At 41.8% G+C, this 17,894-nt stretch overlaps 1 protein-coding gene across 1 annotated transcript in view; it reads right to left on the bottom strand.

Moving 5' to 3' along the window:
• LOC134151415 (tyrosine 3-monooxygenase-like) overlaps positions 1-16,182 on the bottom strand; it is a 31,016-nt gene extending 14,834 nt beyond the window's left edge. Inside the window, 6 exon segments of the mRNA XM_062596337.1 lie at positions 4,273-4,418; positions 7,852-7,902; positions 9,218-9,285; positions 12,538-12,626; positions 14,871-15,045; positions 15,985-16,182. Coding sequence (XP_062452321.1) covers positions 4,273-4,418; positions 7,852-7,902; positions 9,218-9,285; positions 12,538-12,626; positions 14,871-15,045; positions 15,985-16,182 — 727 coding nt within the window.
• Positions 16,183-17,894: the final 1,712 nt, after the last annotated feature.

Genomic DNA, 17,894 nt, shown 5'->3' with positions numbered 1-17,894 from the left:
ATCTCCCTACTGTGGAGTTTGTTATTTCTTTCTCTGGAGCACAGGTACCTATTACTGTCAAAGACAGGGTGGATAATGATTCCTCAGTGGGCCTAGTTCAACATACCCTCGTTCAACAGGGTGGTGAAATTGGGGCATACTATTCAACTTCATTTCAGTCTGTCTATGCATATTCAAAAGGTAAACACTAGTTCACTACTGGCAAAGCTTACTATCCATTTTAACTTTCTGTCTGGACTTCGTTAGAATGGGAACACTCAGAAAACACAGCAAAAAGGTCCTCATTAGAGGTAAGGTTGCTAAAAATCTGACCCTTAACCATTTACCATCTGAGTTTTCATCAATGCTCTCATCTCCTACTTTTCCCCTCTGATTTTTTTCACCATGATATTTGTCTAGAACTTACTACACTCTCGCAGTCATGTGATCATGCATGTTTTCCTTTGCGTAGGTCCGTAGAACAGGTCAGAATAATACAAACTTTTGCATCATGATTTCAACTTGTGCTATCAGTGTTGCCCCAGGCATTACTATGTAATTACTATGTATTACTGTATTACTATGTATTACTATTATCCTGTATTACTATGAAAGGGTCTGTGAGAGATGACTAACAAAATGATCAGTCCTATGGTCAGCAGAATACATAATTACATTTCCATGGGAAACTTGTTGGTGGTCTGTAAAGCTAAGAAAGTTGAAAATCGCTGCTTTAAAAGAGAGCCAATGTTAATCTTTTTGAAGTCCTGTGTTCAAAATCTGTGTTGCATTCCCAGCTCCCATAAGTGTCATTTCATTTGCTTTAAAGAAGAAAACATATAAAAAAGGCTTTATTCTCCCTTCTCTATCCATAGTCTATTGTATCATGAAGCCTGGAACCTAATTTATTTTAGATAAACAAACAAAAAAATTCCTACCCAGAAACCAAGCCATTTACAAGACTTGTTTTGCTTTGGTTTTGGTGTTTCTTCCAGCATTTCTTGCCTTGCTCTGTCTGGCTGCTAGAGAAAGAAAGAAAGAAAAAAAGAAGAAAGAGGAGGAAGGAAGGATGGAAGGAAGGAAGGAAGGACCAATACAAGTAACACAAAACACCTGAAACTGTATAGGACAAAGAAAAGTGGACAACAAGGAATGCTTCTACCTCACAAGATGATGGACTAAGTGGTTATTGTTTGCCGTGGTTATTGTTTGCCATGATTATTTTCTATCGCTGAACTTAATTCAAAAGTAATGGGTACAGAACAGCCTGAAAGCTGAACACCAGCAAGTAAATCTGTGGAGATTATGTCTTCATCTACATGCTAAGCAAAAACATCAACTGGGGGGAATGTAAGGGGGCCATAAGGCAGCTTGCTATCTTCCCCACACACACAAATAAGAAAGCAGAGGGCATTGTTGGGGATAGGTAAACCACCAACTGTGTCTCCTTAGGCAGCAGCCAGCAGCAGGCGGATGAAGGGTACTCCCTTACCACCAGTGCAGGACTATGCCCATCCAGAGGAACTGGAAAAGCTCAGCACTTGGTTGTCTTAGATCATGGTGCCGGTCTGATGTATTTTTCAGATGGTGTAGTTTTCAGTTCACTCAGGCTCAAAATTTAGCCCAAAGTAATTCAGTTTTGAAAGGAAGTTTTGAAGAAGTTTAGAGAAATTTATATTGTTTTAACATCCATGTCAGAGGAGCAGGAGGGAAATGAAAATTACAGCTTGTGCTCCCTTAGATGCCCTTTTTTAAATATAGACCAGTGAATCAGACAGTCTGCTGATGGAACAGCCTTGGCAAATTGCCTGAAAAGCCGTAGGAAAAAGTCATCTGTTGAAGGTAGTGTTTGCAGAATCTGAACTTTTGTTTTATTACTGCACAATAAAATCAGCAATCAGTAGAGAATTGGGGGTGGGGGTGATTGGACATGCTGCCCAAAGACCTCTGAAGTCAAAGAGAGTTGAAGAGGTCTTGAACAGTTGACCTAAAGTGATCCATAAGGCTTAATTATTGGCCTAAGAAAGCTCATATGTACAGGCCTGTGCGTTGTACTGTGAGCTTGCTAGAGTTCACTGGCTATAATTTCTTCCAGCTGTGGAAGACAATGAATGCTTAAGTCTAAACATCTTTCCTAGAAAGAAAGAAGTGTCTAGGTTCATTTGGTTAACCCTTTAGAAAAACACTTGTGATATTACAAGGTCGTGCGGTTAACTCTTTAAATTAGCTTTACGTAATTATGGAATATTTACAATGTAGAGTTCATTTCTATTCGCACCAAGTTCATGACCAAACCAGATGATGCCAGAAAGATCTTGTAGTCCAGTTTGTATTAAAGTCAAAAGGAATTGCTCAGCAGAGTTCACAGGCACTGCTGAGTAAAGCCTAGATATCTAGCTTAAAAGCTTTGTGAAAGATAAAGCATAGATGGAGCAAACTTAAAACCTATTTCTACAGCTAGACACAATGCAGAGTGGGTAAGCTATTTTAGTGTCAGGGCTTTGAATTGATGTCCTCATTATTATCAATGATTCTGTCTAAGAACTTAAACTTTAGTTTAAGAAGGGTGAGACCAGCACTCCAGAGAGCTATTCTTCCCATTTACTTTGGACACCTGTCCTAGGATGGAATAAACACTTTCCAGAGCACCCGATTCTCATGCCCAATTAGAAAAGTAGTTTGGATGGTTAGTTCACACCAGACATCCTATGTTTGTATCAGGTGAAATGAAATCTACTGTGAACATCTTCCCAACTAATATTAGCAAAATTTTCAGACTGACCATTTTTACTGCTTCCCCCCTGACACACACACCCTCAGGACAATTTGAATGGCAAAGAGAAAAGTTAGAACCAGAGTCTACAAAAGAAGTGAGCAGGCCCAGACTTCGGTGAATCAAATCCTGTCAATCAACATGAGCAATGGAAATACTAATACGATGGAATGCTCTTACATTGTCCTAAATTCTCCCACTCTGAATTCAGCTGATGCAGTTAGAGAATATGAATGTCATTGATAATCAGATGTGCATCATGTGATTTCTGTAGGTTCCTGCTATCGGTAACTGTATAAGATGAGATAAGATGAGATCAGCCACTTCATGAGAAAAATATTTATAAGCCCAGTTAGTATAGGAGGGAAGTAAGCTGGAAAGTTGAGCAGAAGAGAAAACACATTAAGCTAGAATTTCTTCTAACCAGGATTTTTATTTTACTACAGCCTTTCTTTTAGTACTCAGAGCAGTGATTAGGACAGTCACTCTAAGGGATGCATAAAAGTCACCAAGATGGGGCTCAAGTAAGGCAGAAAGTAAAGAGAGAGAGAAAAAAGCATTGAGGAATCTGGATTTTATATGATGTTAGAAATGAAGCATTATGCTCTAATTCCATTCACTTCTGGTCCTGGCAACCATCTCAGCCCACAGATAAAAGTTCCTGCAGCTGAATAGGATGGTGCTGGTATGCCCATGACAGATGCTTTAGATCTCCCAACCCTCCACTTCCTTACACTGCAGGTGCAATTAAAAAATTGTGCCCAGTGGCTTAATATTCCCTGAAGATGACAATGTCTTAGAAATGTTTTCAGCAACAGAAAGGTTAAGAAAACTTCCTTGCATCACTTATTCATATAAGGATAAATTCAGCTGATTCTCTGAATGCCAGATTCAAACTGAGTTTATTTAAACTACACTGTTTGTTTGTTTGTTTCACAATAGTGAGCCAGTGTCCTCAGCTATATGGAATATATCCTTGTGGCTGATGAAGGAGCAAGAAGGTTCTAAAGGCTACTTCTCATTAATTGTCCTTGATGAGTCAGGTGGCTCACACAAAGCAGCCAGCCTTGGGAATATATCCAGCCTGTAGCCTCATAAAAATAATGCATACTTTCTTTCTCCTCTGCCTACTGTCAGTGAGCCCCTGGCTAATGGCAGGTAGGTCAGTCTTGTGCTCCCACATGCCGTTCCATCTGAGGCCACATCCTCATGCACCATGGCCTTTCTGCTGTTATGTGAGTCATGTGCTAGACACAAACAGTTCAGCCTGACATATGGGGCCACAGGTTCAGAAAGAAGCAGTGGTGTCTCAAGGCAGCTGCTTTTGTAGCAACTAGCAGGACCTTCTGGAAATCATATTCCTCAAGAGCAAATTGCCATACTTTGCCATTCTGCCTAAAGCATAAGGAAAAAGCAGACATGAGAGGAACGTATCTCTACTTGAGTACAGATGTCTGTGTGCATGATGTACATAGGTATCCAAGAAACCCTAAAATAAGCCATGGCTCATAATGACTGGCCTTTTAAAAATATGGAGACATCCTGAAGTTGAGGTATTTTGTCTTCTTGGTAGCCACAGTATTTCTCCAGCTGTTGGAAAGCATCCAGGTACTGCTTACAGGCGTGAGTGGGGTAGAGGCTGGTCAGATTCCTGTAGACTTCTTTCCTGAAGAGCAAAAGCCATTCAGCGTAACCATAGTTACAGGTCCCCAAAGAGTTGTAAACTTCCAGCACAGGCAACTATCTTAAAAAATTAACTGAGAACATATGGTGCTTGGAAGTTGGTTCCTGAATATGGAACAAGGTGTAGAGGGTTTTTGTTTCCTTTTCCCTTCAGAAGGTGGGTTCTGTTTAGCAAATCTACTTTATCCTTTCACACAACCTCATTAAATGTAAAGGAGCTCAAATCCCAATTCAGAAACATTCCCTACTTAGGGGAGTACCAATGCCAATAAGAGTGTCAGAGGCTCGAGGGGGGTGACAGGGAAGAAGGTGAGACTGTGGTGCTGTCTGTGTTGGACTGTTTAGTGATGGGAATGAGCCAGATATTCTCTAAGCTGTATAAAAAAGGTACAACTTGAAATACTACTTCTCTACGCTGACTCCTAACCCATATTTGACTCCTACTACCCTCCTTCTAAACCAACACTTTTTCTGATACTGAAGTGTAACATCTGCACAGGCAAAGAGCTTCTTACTCTTGCGGTTCAAAACGCCTGGCATGGACTATGTGTATGAAAGGCATGCCAATTTCTTGAAACATTTAGCCCTTAACAAAGAAAGAGACAAGCTGAAGAAAAAGATATATAACCAGATTTGGGCACAGGCTTCAAGCTTCTCCTAGATTTTATGGTGCTTGTATCCAGAGCTGTGGTTTGGAATATATTTAGCTGTTTCAAGATAAACAAGTAGTAATAGGATGGCAAAGAACCTTATAGAAATGGTTATTTTTGTTCAGACATGGCCCTAGGGTGTTAGTAAATTTATAAACATTGTTTTATGAAAATTGAGATCATTCTTGGAAATACTAGCTTAAAAAAAGACCTTTTGTTGTTTTTGTTTTTGTTTTTCTTTTTCCTTTTCCTTTTTTTTTTTTTTTTTTTGGTGATGCTATTGTTGCTGTGGAGGTGATAGCCATTTGCTGGTAATGGCTCTCTCCATTTGTATGAATCTTTTACACAGTGTGGGAGTAATGAACCAGACTGGGGGCAAGGGAAGGCAGCAGGAGAGTAAGTAGGGGAAAAAAAAAAAAAGAGGGAAACAGTGGCTGCTGTCACTATTGCAAAAGCTGCAGGAGACTGGGCCATTTCCATTGAAGAATTAGGAAAAAATGAGCATCAGAGTTCAAATATTGCCATGGTCTATTCCCCATTGAGTAATACTGACTTCAGTGGGATTGCGTAGGATCTAAACCAGTACATACCTCAGCCCCAGACCAAATTCTAGAGAAGACAGGCTTATTTACATCTGTTTGGAGGTACTAGTCTGATTATAAAAGAGCCCTAGAGTACACAGCCATCTTTTAGATGATTGAAGTGGAATGAAATGAAATCTATTCTTGGTCTTTTCTCTCTCTCTCTCATTCAAAGAAAAGAAGAAAGTAAAGGAATGTAAGGAAGATATTCTCAGTTGGGGTATGTATGCACGTATACAGGAAAAAAAAAAAAAAAAAAAAAAAAAAGTAGTGACCTTGACTGAGGATTTGATACAGTGTGTGCTTTACTGTCACATTGCTCTCAGGTTCAGCTATCTCTTCAATCAGAGGACCATTAAGCTGCCACTTAATGGTCAGCCAGTCCAGGGATAGAAAGAGAGAAGTGCTGGAAGTGCAGGCTTATGAAGGACTCCAGAAAGAAGCCTCACAACAAATAACAAAGCCAACCGCTTAAAAGACTTTAAAGATAATGCCTTTATTTTACATAAATTTCCTTACTGTATTTAGAAAAAAAAAAAAGTGACTTTGTTCAGCTTCATTATGAAGATGTGACAGGTGCATCCCCATAATTTTGTCCTAGATTCTCCCTTTTTCTTGTCATATCTCTAGATTCCCCCTTTTTCTTATCATATCTTTTACCCATAAGGTATCTTTTATGACTAGTTAGTTTCACGGCCTTCCAAGAAATCTCCCTGAAAACAGAAAGTCAGCTCATCTGTACCCTCTGTTTTCTGAAACTCATATTTCTGCACTTGATTAGTTTTCATTTTTATAACCATGTTGCTACAAACTGAAGGCATCCAACAACTCTTCAGAGTGAACACCAAGGGAATTTAGTCTGGGCTACAAATTTCCTGTTCAATTCAACTGTGCTCAATTACGTTGTGCTGTAATGCAGCTGACCTCATGGCACAGCCCTAGGGAGCTATGACAACCATTGGGAGGTCTAATTTTGGAAACAGCTTTACATAACAAGAAAACCTAGGTTGCTGGGGCTGGCTCTTTGGGGAAATGGGCAGATATTCCTTTAAAAGGAGTTACCACACTGGGACTAATTCTAGGTGGAGAAGTGCTGGAATGAGGGAGGTTGGCAGCAAAATAGAAAAACAGGAAAGAACACAAAATTAAATTTTCTTAAATATGACATTCCCACACACCACTTAATGCCAAGATTGTTGGCTGGTGGTAGCAATCATGCGCATGACACTGGCCATCAATCTTTGACAACTGAAAGATGCTGTAAAAACCTACTATTTGTGCTTAATAAAATATGTGACTGCTAGGGTGAGTTAGACCCAAGGTTTCTCTGTGACTGTGGACCCTCATGATTTCTGTGACACAATAGACTTTATTTAAAAGAAAATAACCACTGAAAAAGATGGAATGGCTCTGTCATTGAGATTCTGGCATAAGTCTTCTAATATATGGATTTAATTCCTGGCTCCTACACAAACTTCCTGTGTAATTTTGGGCAAGTCACTTAAGCTTTCGCTTTTTCAGTTCCACAGCTATGAAGTGTGGCCATCATTCTTACTTTCTCACACTTTTAGGCTGTCTTTCCATTTAGATTATAAACTCCTCTGAACAAAGACTCTCTCTTATTATTACGTGCATATGTAGTACCTTGCATGACCCTGGGACCTTAGCTGGGACATTTGGACATAGTTATGTTTATATTATCATACAAATATGTAATTATTGCTACTTACTGATTTGTAAAAGATAGTTGAAGAAAATGGAAACAGAGGTTTATGAAATAAGAATTCTGCTTTCTTCCAAATCTAAGACATATTTCATGTAAAGTTTGCAAACATACTTTGAATTGAATGATTTTTTTGGAACTTTTTTTTGAGTGGCAAAGCTTCAAGAGAAACAAATTCTTAATGAATAAATGCTGAACTCATGTGAAAGTAACTTGCCCATCATTTCATACAACCTCAAAAAAGTTTTTTACGGTGAAGTAATGCACCCTGGAAGAACACTGCAAAATCTCTTCTACACTCAGTACAGGAGAATGCCTATTGAAGGTAACAGGAGTGAAGACTTGTAGGAGAAGAGCAGGCAAGGCCAGTCTATCCTATGAACATTGGATTAGCCACACCCTATGAGGGAACTACCCCCCCATGGAATGGCCCAGGAGCTAGTGTATAAATAGCAAACTCACCAAGTTGCAGTCTCTTGTGCTGTGTACTCGATGTAAGGCAAAGATTCACCCCTATGAAGAAGAGAAGAAACAATGCTTGTTTCTAAAGTGGCTTTCAAGTTCAGTTTCCAGGTATTGTTTTCTTTGCCTGTACTATGAGTATTTGAAGTAATAAAGACAGAGACAACAAAAATAGTACACAGTAAACTTCTTTATCTTGTTAGATTTTAATATTTGTATGTTCTCCTCTGTTCCAGCGAGGTGAGAAAGAAGAGGGATATGATAAGAAAGAGAGCAATATTCTGCTTGGTAGAACAAAAAAGGAGGCCTTAAGGCTTACCCTCACCTCTACAGATGGCAATCTAGCAACAAAAGCACTGCGTGCCTGGTGGGTCCACTTCTGGAACATCACAGTATCATCACAGAGAAGGACTCAAAAACTCACCAGCAAAGAGCTGTCCAGGCATACACTGTTTATTTGTCAGTAATTTCTCTGTAAGGGGACCTTACCTCCTCTTCCCAATTGCTGCTTCTTCTTCTGTAGCTCTGTCAGTTCAGTGTGTAATTTTGTACTGTTTTGCCATGTGAAATGGTCTTATATCTGCAGCCTTCTCAGTCTTGCTAGAGAACTTGAACTGGCTTTGATATATGATGGAAATCAGAAATTTACGGTCAGATAGATGTCTTTCAAGATATTCTGGTCTGGGAGACTTCACCAGCTCTTGGACACCACAAGACCAATAATCCACAACCAATTCCACCTATACATCTAAGTAACTCTATGTTACTTGGAATGATTCTGGTGAAGTTTTACACAGAATAGCAGGACATTTTCAATTGTCCACATGAGACATGAGAATTTTTTAGACTTTTTCACTCTTTCTGTTAGATAAGCCTTTTCCCTTGGTTTCCCTGACAAGGTTGCTCAGGTCAGGGAAAATTTGGTGCGCAATTTACATGACCAGAGACATTTTGTCAAGCGAATAATAAAATAGTAAATTGCTTTTCATTGTCAAAACTATGCTCCTACACACTGTTCCTTACGGTTCCATGAAAAGGATTATCCCTAGCTCAGGAGCTAGTCCTAGAAGGAATTACACAATTGAAATGAAAGAGACATATGGAGAAATTACTTTGGCTAACACAAAATGCAGTACTGAAAGAGATATGAATGCAATCCTGATATTTTATCTTAAGATATATCTGTTGTGTTCTGGAAAATGTCCACTTTTTATGGAGCAAAAGTTTCTCTGGCTAAGCTTTTCTTTCCAACAGATAGCCCCATAGATGCATTGACAAAGCATTAGGTCACTGATATTTATTGCACATGAAAGTATGAAAATGTACGTTGAAAGCTGAACTCTCTTCTCAGTAGCCTTATACTTACACTCTGTAATTGAAGGCAAGGTCAGCGAAGAATGCCCTTCGTTTTCTGTATTTTGGGTCTGTGTATCCCTGAGTTAGAAGAAAAAGGTTTTACATCAAGAGAAATTTCCGGCTGACAGAAACATTCAAAATGACTAGGCCTCAGTATGGTTGTTTTCACAGAAATAATGAACTTGAGTCTAATAAATAGAGTAAGCCAAAGTCTGCACTCAGTTACTTCCATGACATTTGCTGAAAAATTTGGGCTTGTGACCAGAAAAAAAAGTCACATGGCTTGGTGGGAAGATTTTTGAGCTGTTTGTAAATGCTACATCACAGATCATTTGACTTAGAGACATATTAAATGAAGATCACATTAAAAATGCTGTTGGATTAGGGACATTTCTTCACTGGGGAAGAACTTAAAGAGTCTGAGTCACTTCTCTCCCGTGCTAATCATGAATGTGACAGCAGAGGGCTGTCAAGGGCACAACAGCACCGAGCTTGGCACCACCTCAGCAGAGGAAGTACACTATGCCTGTGCAATAGCCTGTGTTTTGAGAGGCGTCCTCACCAGTTAAAATCATTAGAACCATCACCGAATCTGTAGAAAGGATAGGCATTCAGTTTAATCTCCTATTACCCATTTTTTTAGCATGTTATGTTAAAGATGGATTCAGCGATGTCTGTTCAAAGGGGCAGTTTACTAAATAAATTCTTTTTTTCCCCTCTGAATTTACTAGAAGTTGAGATTCAAGTAGGGTTTTACAGCTATTAAATATTAACTGGCTTGTGGAATCAAATCCCTTTGAATTTTACATCATTCATAATAAGAATAAAATTTGAAATCTGGCACTGTGTTACCAACATAACTCATAAAGTAGCGTTGATCAGCATCACTGTACAAGTATTTATTATTCTAAAATATTCAGAATTTACTGGAAACATTTTGCATGCTACAAGCCAAATTTCTCCCTTAGGTTTATCCACATAATTTTCAGTGTAGTAATAATACCAGTAATACTGCAGTTAATGAGTATTGTGTGCGTGAATCTGAGGGAAGAAACAGATCTCAAGAGCATATTTACTTTTGTCATGTGTTATGGATAATATGTTCATTCAGATGCCATCCCTGCTTGTCAGTAGCTGTAACATGTCCGTGCAAAACACATGGATAAACCATTGGTTCAGACTCATGTCAATGCTATGACCTCTCTGTTTTATCCCTGCCCTGCACAGAGCTCTGTATCCATGCTCTGAACAGCAGCAGCTTCCCCAGGGGAGCACCAGGGGCCATAGCCACATGTCAGGGTGCCCCAGCAAGTGGTGCCACAGGGTCATTGGTTTGCTTTTTTTGCCATTGAAGAGACATGAGAGAGTAACGTGGAGCTGTTGGGATGGACAGTCCAATCTGCATATTTAATAATGAATGCATATGAAAATCTCTGGAGAGCCAGCCTTATGTACATCAGTGCATTTATTACTTTTCCCTACATCAAACCTTGCTCAGCAGCACAGTCAATGAGCCTGAACAGTGCTCCATCCTGCCACAGTGTAGATGTTTCACAGTGCCTGAAATAACTTGTTTCAAGCTAGTTTAGGTATTTTTACATTGCTCTGCACTATGTTATGTAGATATATTCCTGGTATACTTTGGTAACTCTGCTTCACTGGTGTTTTCTTGCATCTTCTCTGATGTTCATACCTTCCCTTTGACAAAGGAGGAGTGGGACTTAGTGTGATTCAGGTCAGTCCTAGTGTGCATTCATTTAGCTCAGAAACAACCTCAGAGATGGCTCAGCAACAATATAAGCTAACATGTGGATTGTTTCTATGAGAGAGATGTGAAGAAGAATGAAAGCAATCCTAGCTAAGGAGGATACAAAGTTCTTTAGAGTATTCTAGCTTCATAAATCGTTCTCAAAATAGAAGGTGGACCTGGAAAGGCGCTGTGCCACACAGGTACAGACCTTGGGAGAAACAAAAGAAAAGGAGTTCAATCTATTTCTCTTATAGACTGATTAGAACAACAGCATTAACACTATGTTGTTTAATAAAAGGGCCTAAACAGAATTTAGACACTTAAGAAAGGGAAGAATAAAATCATGTAGATTCTGTTGTCACCCATCTAAACCATCTTTGCACTTTCCAGTACAAAGTCTGGGTTTTGTTTGGTTTTCCTTTTCATTCATCACTTCTGTAGTGATTTTTACAGAAAACTTCAGAACAATTGTCTGAGATCTACCTTGGTAATCAACAAATGATGCTTTGGGCTCCCTTTTTTATCTGTATCAAACTATTATATCTCATCTATGCCAAAGCTGGAAATTCTTGATGAAAAACCTTTTTGTTTGTTTGTTTGTTTGTTTCCAGTGTTTTGCCTTAGAATTTGCCTCACTGGAGCAGGACCCTGGAGGGCATTTGTTTGACTTCCTCCTCTATATTTTCTGTTTATGATAGGGCCATAAGTACAAAATTACTGTGAGTAAGGCCCTTTTTGTTTCCCTAACATAACCAAGACATACTGTCTGAAATCAAGGGAAAGTCTTTCACGCACATTATAATGATATTTTGCAGACATAGCAGTTTCAAAAACTGCCAATATCCTGGCTCTAAAGACCTTGGTAGAACTTAAATGTAAATAAGGATACACTTTGTGATTTATTTCCAATATAAATTTTAGGTGCTTATCTCAGCTTCTCCAATTACATTTAAATCTCAGTTCCAATATTATATCCAAAAATCAGTGCTGCCATGTATTTAGCTTTTTTTTTGTCTGGACAATGTTTGTAAATTTAAGCATCATCATCTCTGTAGGCTCTGCAGCTTAGTGACTAGCTCTTTCCTGCTCGTGTTCATTGTCATCCCCTGTACGTCTGCACTTGAATGAGATTCCTGGCACATATAAGAGTAAAAATGCAGATATGGACTGTCTGAAGGGTCATAAACTAGAAAAGACAAAACGCAAAATGCTGGGAAACTTGCCTGTTATGTGGACCATCCTAGCACAGAGTGCACATACTTCAAATATATCAGTGGTGAAATAATTAATAAGAGATTTTCTAAAACTAAACGATGACGTGCAAACACATGCTCAAGAATATATTGAATAGAAAGGACTTCAGCACGTGCCTGATGTCAATCATGGTGAATCAGGCCCATCTTTTGTTATTACATTATTCATTCTGCCATCCCTAATTCCACTGAAGATCAGTCTTTATCTATCTTTTCCTTTAGTGACTTTTCTGGAATATTTCTTTATTTCTGAAATTCTCCTTACAAAAATTTTTATATAGAGTTTCTTTCCTAGATAAAATGAACTAACGGTGACTTCAAACTTACAGGGTGGCCATTGTCCAAAGTGGGGTCATATTTGGTGACTAGGTGGTGGCACTTGTCCAGATCTTGGATTTTTCTGGGGAACCAGGGCACTGAAGAAAAAGCAACAAGATTTAAATGAGATGGGATCAACTAATTTTGAAAATTCTGTAATTTTTAAAATTACAGAAAATAAAAGTAGTTCTGAAGTTGACAAGCTTTCTTTTCATAGAATCATAGAATCAGTAAGGTTGGAAGGGACCTCTGGAGATCATTTAGTCCAACCTCCCTGCTCAGCAGGGTCACCTAGAGCATGTTAGACAGGGTTGCATCCAGGCAGGCCTTGAAGATCTCCAGAAAAGGAGACTCCACAACCTCTCTGGGCAACCTGGTCCAGTGCTCCGTCACTCTAACAGTGAAGAAATTCCCCCTCATGGTCAGGCAGAACTTCCTGTGCTTCAATTTCTGCCCATTGCCTCTTGTCCTGTCACACAGGACAACTGAAAAGAGTTTGTAACCATCCCCTTGACACCCTCCCTTCAGCTAAGTGTACACATTGCTAAGATCTCCCCACAGTCTTCTCTTCCCCAGGCTAAACAGAAAATCAGAGACCTAATTGGCAGAATCCTATGGGTTAAGACCCTAGAAGGAAGGGGGGTCCAGGAGAGCTGGCTAGTATTCAAACATCCCTTCCTCTAAGCTGAAGAGCGGTGCATCCCTGTGAGTAAGAAGTGCAGCAAAAGGGGCAGGAGATCTGCATGGGGAGCCTGTAACTGGATGCAGTATTCCAGATGAGGCCTCACCTCCCTCGACCTGCTGGCAACACTCTTCCTAACGCACCCCAGGAGACCATTGGCTTTCTTGGACACAAGGGCACATTGCTGGCTCAAGGTCAACTTGTCATCCACCAGCACTCCCAGGTCCTTCTCTACAGAGCTGCTCTCCAGCAGGTCAGCCCCAAGCTTGTACTGGTGCATGTGGTTATTTTTCCCTAGGTGCAGGACTCTGCACTTGCCCTTGTTGAACCTCATGAGGTTCCTCTCTGCCCAGCTCTCTAGGAGGATGTTATAGGAGAGAGTGTCAAAAGCCTTACTGAAGTCAAGGTACACCATGTCCACTGCTCTCCCCTCATCTACCCAGCCAGTCATTCCATCCTAGAAGGCTATCACATTGGTTAAGCAGGATTTCTCCTTGGTGAATCCATGCTGACTACTCCTGATCACCTTCTTCTCTTCCATATGTCTGGAGATGACATCCAGAATGAGCTGTTCCATCACCTTTCCAGGGATGGAGGTGAGATCCAAAATAAGCCTCTTTGGTTTTATGCTTGCTGTTCCAAATCATAAGACAGAGAGGAATACGGAGAAAATTATATCCCTAATATTCCTCTGCTCCAACAAACAAGCCTGCCCTCTTTTAGCACCCACTTGTTTTTGTGGTAGATATCAGTCCCAGGACATCTGAAACTAACAACTCCTTATAAGCACAAAGCTCTCAGTACTGCAAAGACGCCTCTTTAGCTTCAAAAAGCTCTTCCATTCTCTAGTTACCCTGACATCTGTGATGCCTTTTTTATGTCTTCTCTCAGCCCCTCAGGACTGTCTAAAAGGTCTCTAACAGTTTGTTGTACTCAGCCATCCCACAGCTGTTTGTAAAAAGCACAAATGCCTTTGCCTTTAGCAAACACACTTTCCATGCTGCTGACCAGTGAAGATGGTGGCTCAAATACAGTCCAGGAAGTTGAGTAACCAGTTCCAGCATTTTGCCAGAGGGAAATGCTCTTCTTAAACTGGAATCTTAAAAGTTACACAAAATCCATACAAGAAAAATGCCTGATGCTCTGTTATGTAAGGCTTGGCAGTGGATCTACTCCCTGCTAGAAGAACATCTCTTGCTTCTCTTCTTCTCCCCATCTGCTCAGGACCTGTAGGCTCACTGGTGACCCTCTCTCCCTCCTGCACTCTGAAAGCTTCTCCCAGCTTGTTGCATTCTGCTCCTTTCAGTTACAGAGCAACCTACCTCCAAAGGGTCCCACTAGATCCAGATGGCAGGAGCCCAGACAACATAAACAGACAGCTGTAATTTCTCCTGAGCTTTTTGTTTTGCTTCTCTTTCTTTGTTATCTCCCCTCTTGCTGGAAGAATGTTCCAATACTTTTTTCACCCACTTCCCCAGCCTTGTTGAAATGGCTGCCTTTCCACACTGATGGAAATAGTCCCAATTCAGGGAAAACAGTCATGCACTGAAGGAAAATGAATACATATGCACCTGCCTTCCAGATTAATTTAAAAACTAACACTAAATAATACCCCCCCAAAAGAATCAAAACAGCATTATCAGATGCGCATGTTTCTTACCTTTGTCTTCTCTGCTAGTTTTCACATCCTCTGCTATTCTTTTTAAGGAGGTGATAAGAATACTAACATGAGCACTACGAACTTCACATTCAACAAAAATATCAAAGTCATCAGTGGAGTTCTTGGGCTTTTTGGCTTGTCTAGTTTTGAAGTGATGGATCTGAGTTTCAAACATCTGCAAGAGCCAAACATTAATACGGTGAAGCTTCTCCAAGGAGTGAAAAGCCAAGTCCAGATACACTTCTAACATGTCTTTACAAGATGGCTAAAAGAGGTCTTAACAAGAAGTGCATGCTATGCCATGGAACCTTGCAACACCCAGTTTAGAAGCAGTAAAAACACATGCACTGCTAAAGATTAAACACTGTAGAATTAGGTAGAGCTAGATGGAGATGAAAGATGAGATACTGTTGACTGTGGCATTTCATCTGGGCAGAAATAGAAAATGAGTGACTGGGTAACTCTGAGAGCCTGGCAGAATGAAAGCAGATCTATTGATGGATAATAACACCATAATCATTAAATAATTGCCAACAACTAAAAATAGCAAAAACAATACAATACTTCTCTTTTGAGTTATTCATTTTCCGAGATAAGATTGAGCACCTGGTAGGGATGCTTTGTGTGCCCAGAATTTATAATGCCTGTATGATTTACAGTTCTTGTATTCTCTGTATCCCCTGCCCAACACTCACAGAAAATTTATTGGCTCCTAACATCCGCTCAATCAATTTGAAGTACTCGTACTTGGAATGTTGGCCTGCTGTTTAGCAATGACTGGTCACCATAATTGCTTGAAAGAAATATTAGACTGATATCTGTTCTGACCATACAGCCCATATGTACAAAATAGTTCTAAATAACTATGCCCAGCTGCTCCCTACCTCCAGCACACTCGGCTTTACCAGGAGAGGTCAGCCGACTTCCCTGAGCAGCATAGCATGGACAATGAGGAAGGGGGAAAGCAAGCGGAAGATAACTCAGGAAAACAGGCAGGGAGAGGGAGAAGGGTTAAAGATGGGGAGACACAGAGTGGGAAAGGAGAACACAAAAGGCCTGCAAGAGAGGGGCTTGGTGGAGGAAGGGAATGGCAGGCAGGTGGTGGGGTCTGTACCTCAAAGACTTTGGCTGCACCAGAGAGTTCAGTCTTCCTCACATTGCAGAGCGTGAAGGTGAGGATGACAGTGGCTCTTCCATCCTCCTCATTGTAGCCCAGACTGTCTCACCTGTTCAAGGGCTCTGTGCCACACAACTCCTTCTCTTTGCTGGCCTCTTCCCTTTGGACTGGGATCCCCACAAGGTGAGTCTTCATTGGGAGAAAGGGGAGCAGATTGTGATTGCCAACTGTTGAGTAGAAACTGCCCGAGGATGAGAATGCTGCTCCCAGGGTAATGGTCAGGAGATGTGTTGGGAGCAGAGCTGCAGTGGATCTGTGTGGGTAATGTGAACAGAGCTGCCAGACAGCAGCAAGGGGAGCTGTTCCTACTGTGTGAGGTGTGGGAACATTTATGTTGGCTATGCCAGGCACATCAAGGGAAATTGCCTATGTAGGTTGTGCACAAGAGCCCAAGATAACTCCCCTTCTGTGGGTAACTTCAAAGCGGGGCTCTCCTGCTCTGTTTGAAAGTGTCTGAAAGCCATTTGTCCCTGGGAATGGGCTCCTTTGTGAAGAGACATTTTGCCTGAGCCCCTTTTAGATTTCCCATTCTGGACTGCCCTGCCCTGTATCTGAGAACGCCCTTTTTTCCACTCTTCTCTTACCCCACTGGGGGCCATGCCTCTGGGGAATCAAAGGGATCCTTCCCCAGCTCCTAGTCCTATCAAAGTGCTGCACTACCTGTGTCACCATAGCTGTGGGAGCATCTGGCCTGGGAGACATGAGCCAGAGTCAATGCTACTGCTGAGCTTTTCCACCCTAAGAGTCTAACCTGTCCTGACCCAGACCCATGGCAGCTGAGTGCTGCCTCTGGGCTAAGCTCTGCTGCTGAAAATCGGGCAGTGCTTGCTTCTGCCATGATTTTGCAGCTAGTGAAATATCTGCTCAGAAAACCCAGGGTCCATACTCGTCATGGCTGGCAGAGCACATGTAGGGGAAATTCAGCTCTTCTCCTGACAGGGCAGGACATCCCTTGTCTTACATAATCATGTTCCTGGATATGAATGTCTGTGTCTTCTTACCCCAGGTTCAAGTGAGCTTGGACTCCTGAGAAAAGCCAGCAAGCAGGCCCACAGGGAACGCCATTGCTCTGTATTCCCATTGCAGATGGAGCCATTCCCAAGGTACCTCATAGCTGATCCTGGCTGGGTCACACACCCAAATGTTGTATTGCTCTTGGTTCCTCCCCAGCCAGGGCAGCCAGAGCAGCATCAACCAAATTTTGTTCCCCAAAGACCATGATATCACTATTTTTCCCCTTACCCCAAAATGCAGTGCTGAGAAGGGCTTAATTGCCCCAGCTATGGCCTAACGGAGACAGACAACCCTAGCGTGAACATCACACACCACATCCAGGAGCCAGATTTGAGGGTCTGGAGGACCAGACCTCGGGCAGTCTGCGCTTTGCAGCAGCGGCAGTAACGCTGTAGGTGGGTCGCAGCCCCGGGTGACTGCGGGCCTGAGGACATGGGTCCAACCACTCGGGCCGGCCCGGGCCAGGCCGGCCCGGGCCCCGCTGCCCGCTGGCCTGGCACTGTCCGCGGTGCTGAACCCGACGCAGCCTGGCCGCATTCCTCCTCCCCGTGAACTGCCCCAGAGCCCCGGCCAGCCCTCGGTGGGGAGGGCAAGGGGGTGCTTCAAAGGGGGCTGCGAAGAGCCCAAGGGAGTTCAACAGCAGCTGCAAAGTGAACAGTGGGGGTGAGGGGAGGGAAGGAGAGCAGGGAGGGACGGGTTGTGGGAAAAAAAGGCTCTTCCCTCTCCTGTCTTGCTCCAGCAATGGGAAGGGGGTAAAAGAACACACAAAGCTGAGCATGACTGTTTGAATCTGGCCTGGGCCTGGCCCATGCAGGGTGACTATATGAGTGCCT

The sequence above is a fragment of the Rhea pennata genome, chromosome 1 (genome assembly GCF_028389875.1).
Source record: "Rhea pennata isolate bPtePen1 chromosome 1, bPtePen1.pri, whole genome shotgun sequence".
Lineage (NCBI taxonomy): Eukaryota > Metazoa > Chordata > Aves > Rheiformes > Rheidae > Rhea > Rhea pennata.
Note: the sequence above shows the minus strand (reverse complement) of the source record. Positions and strands in the feature narration are given on the sequence as shown.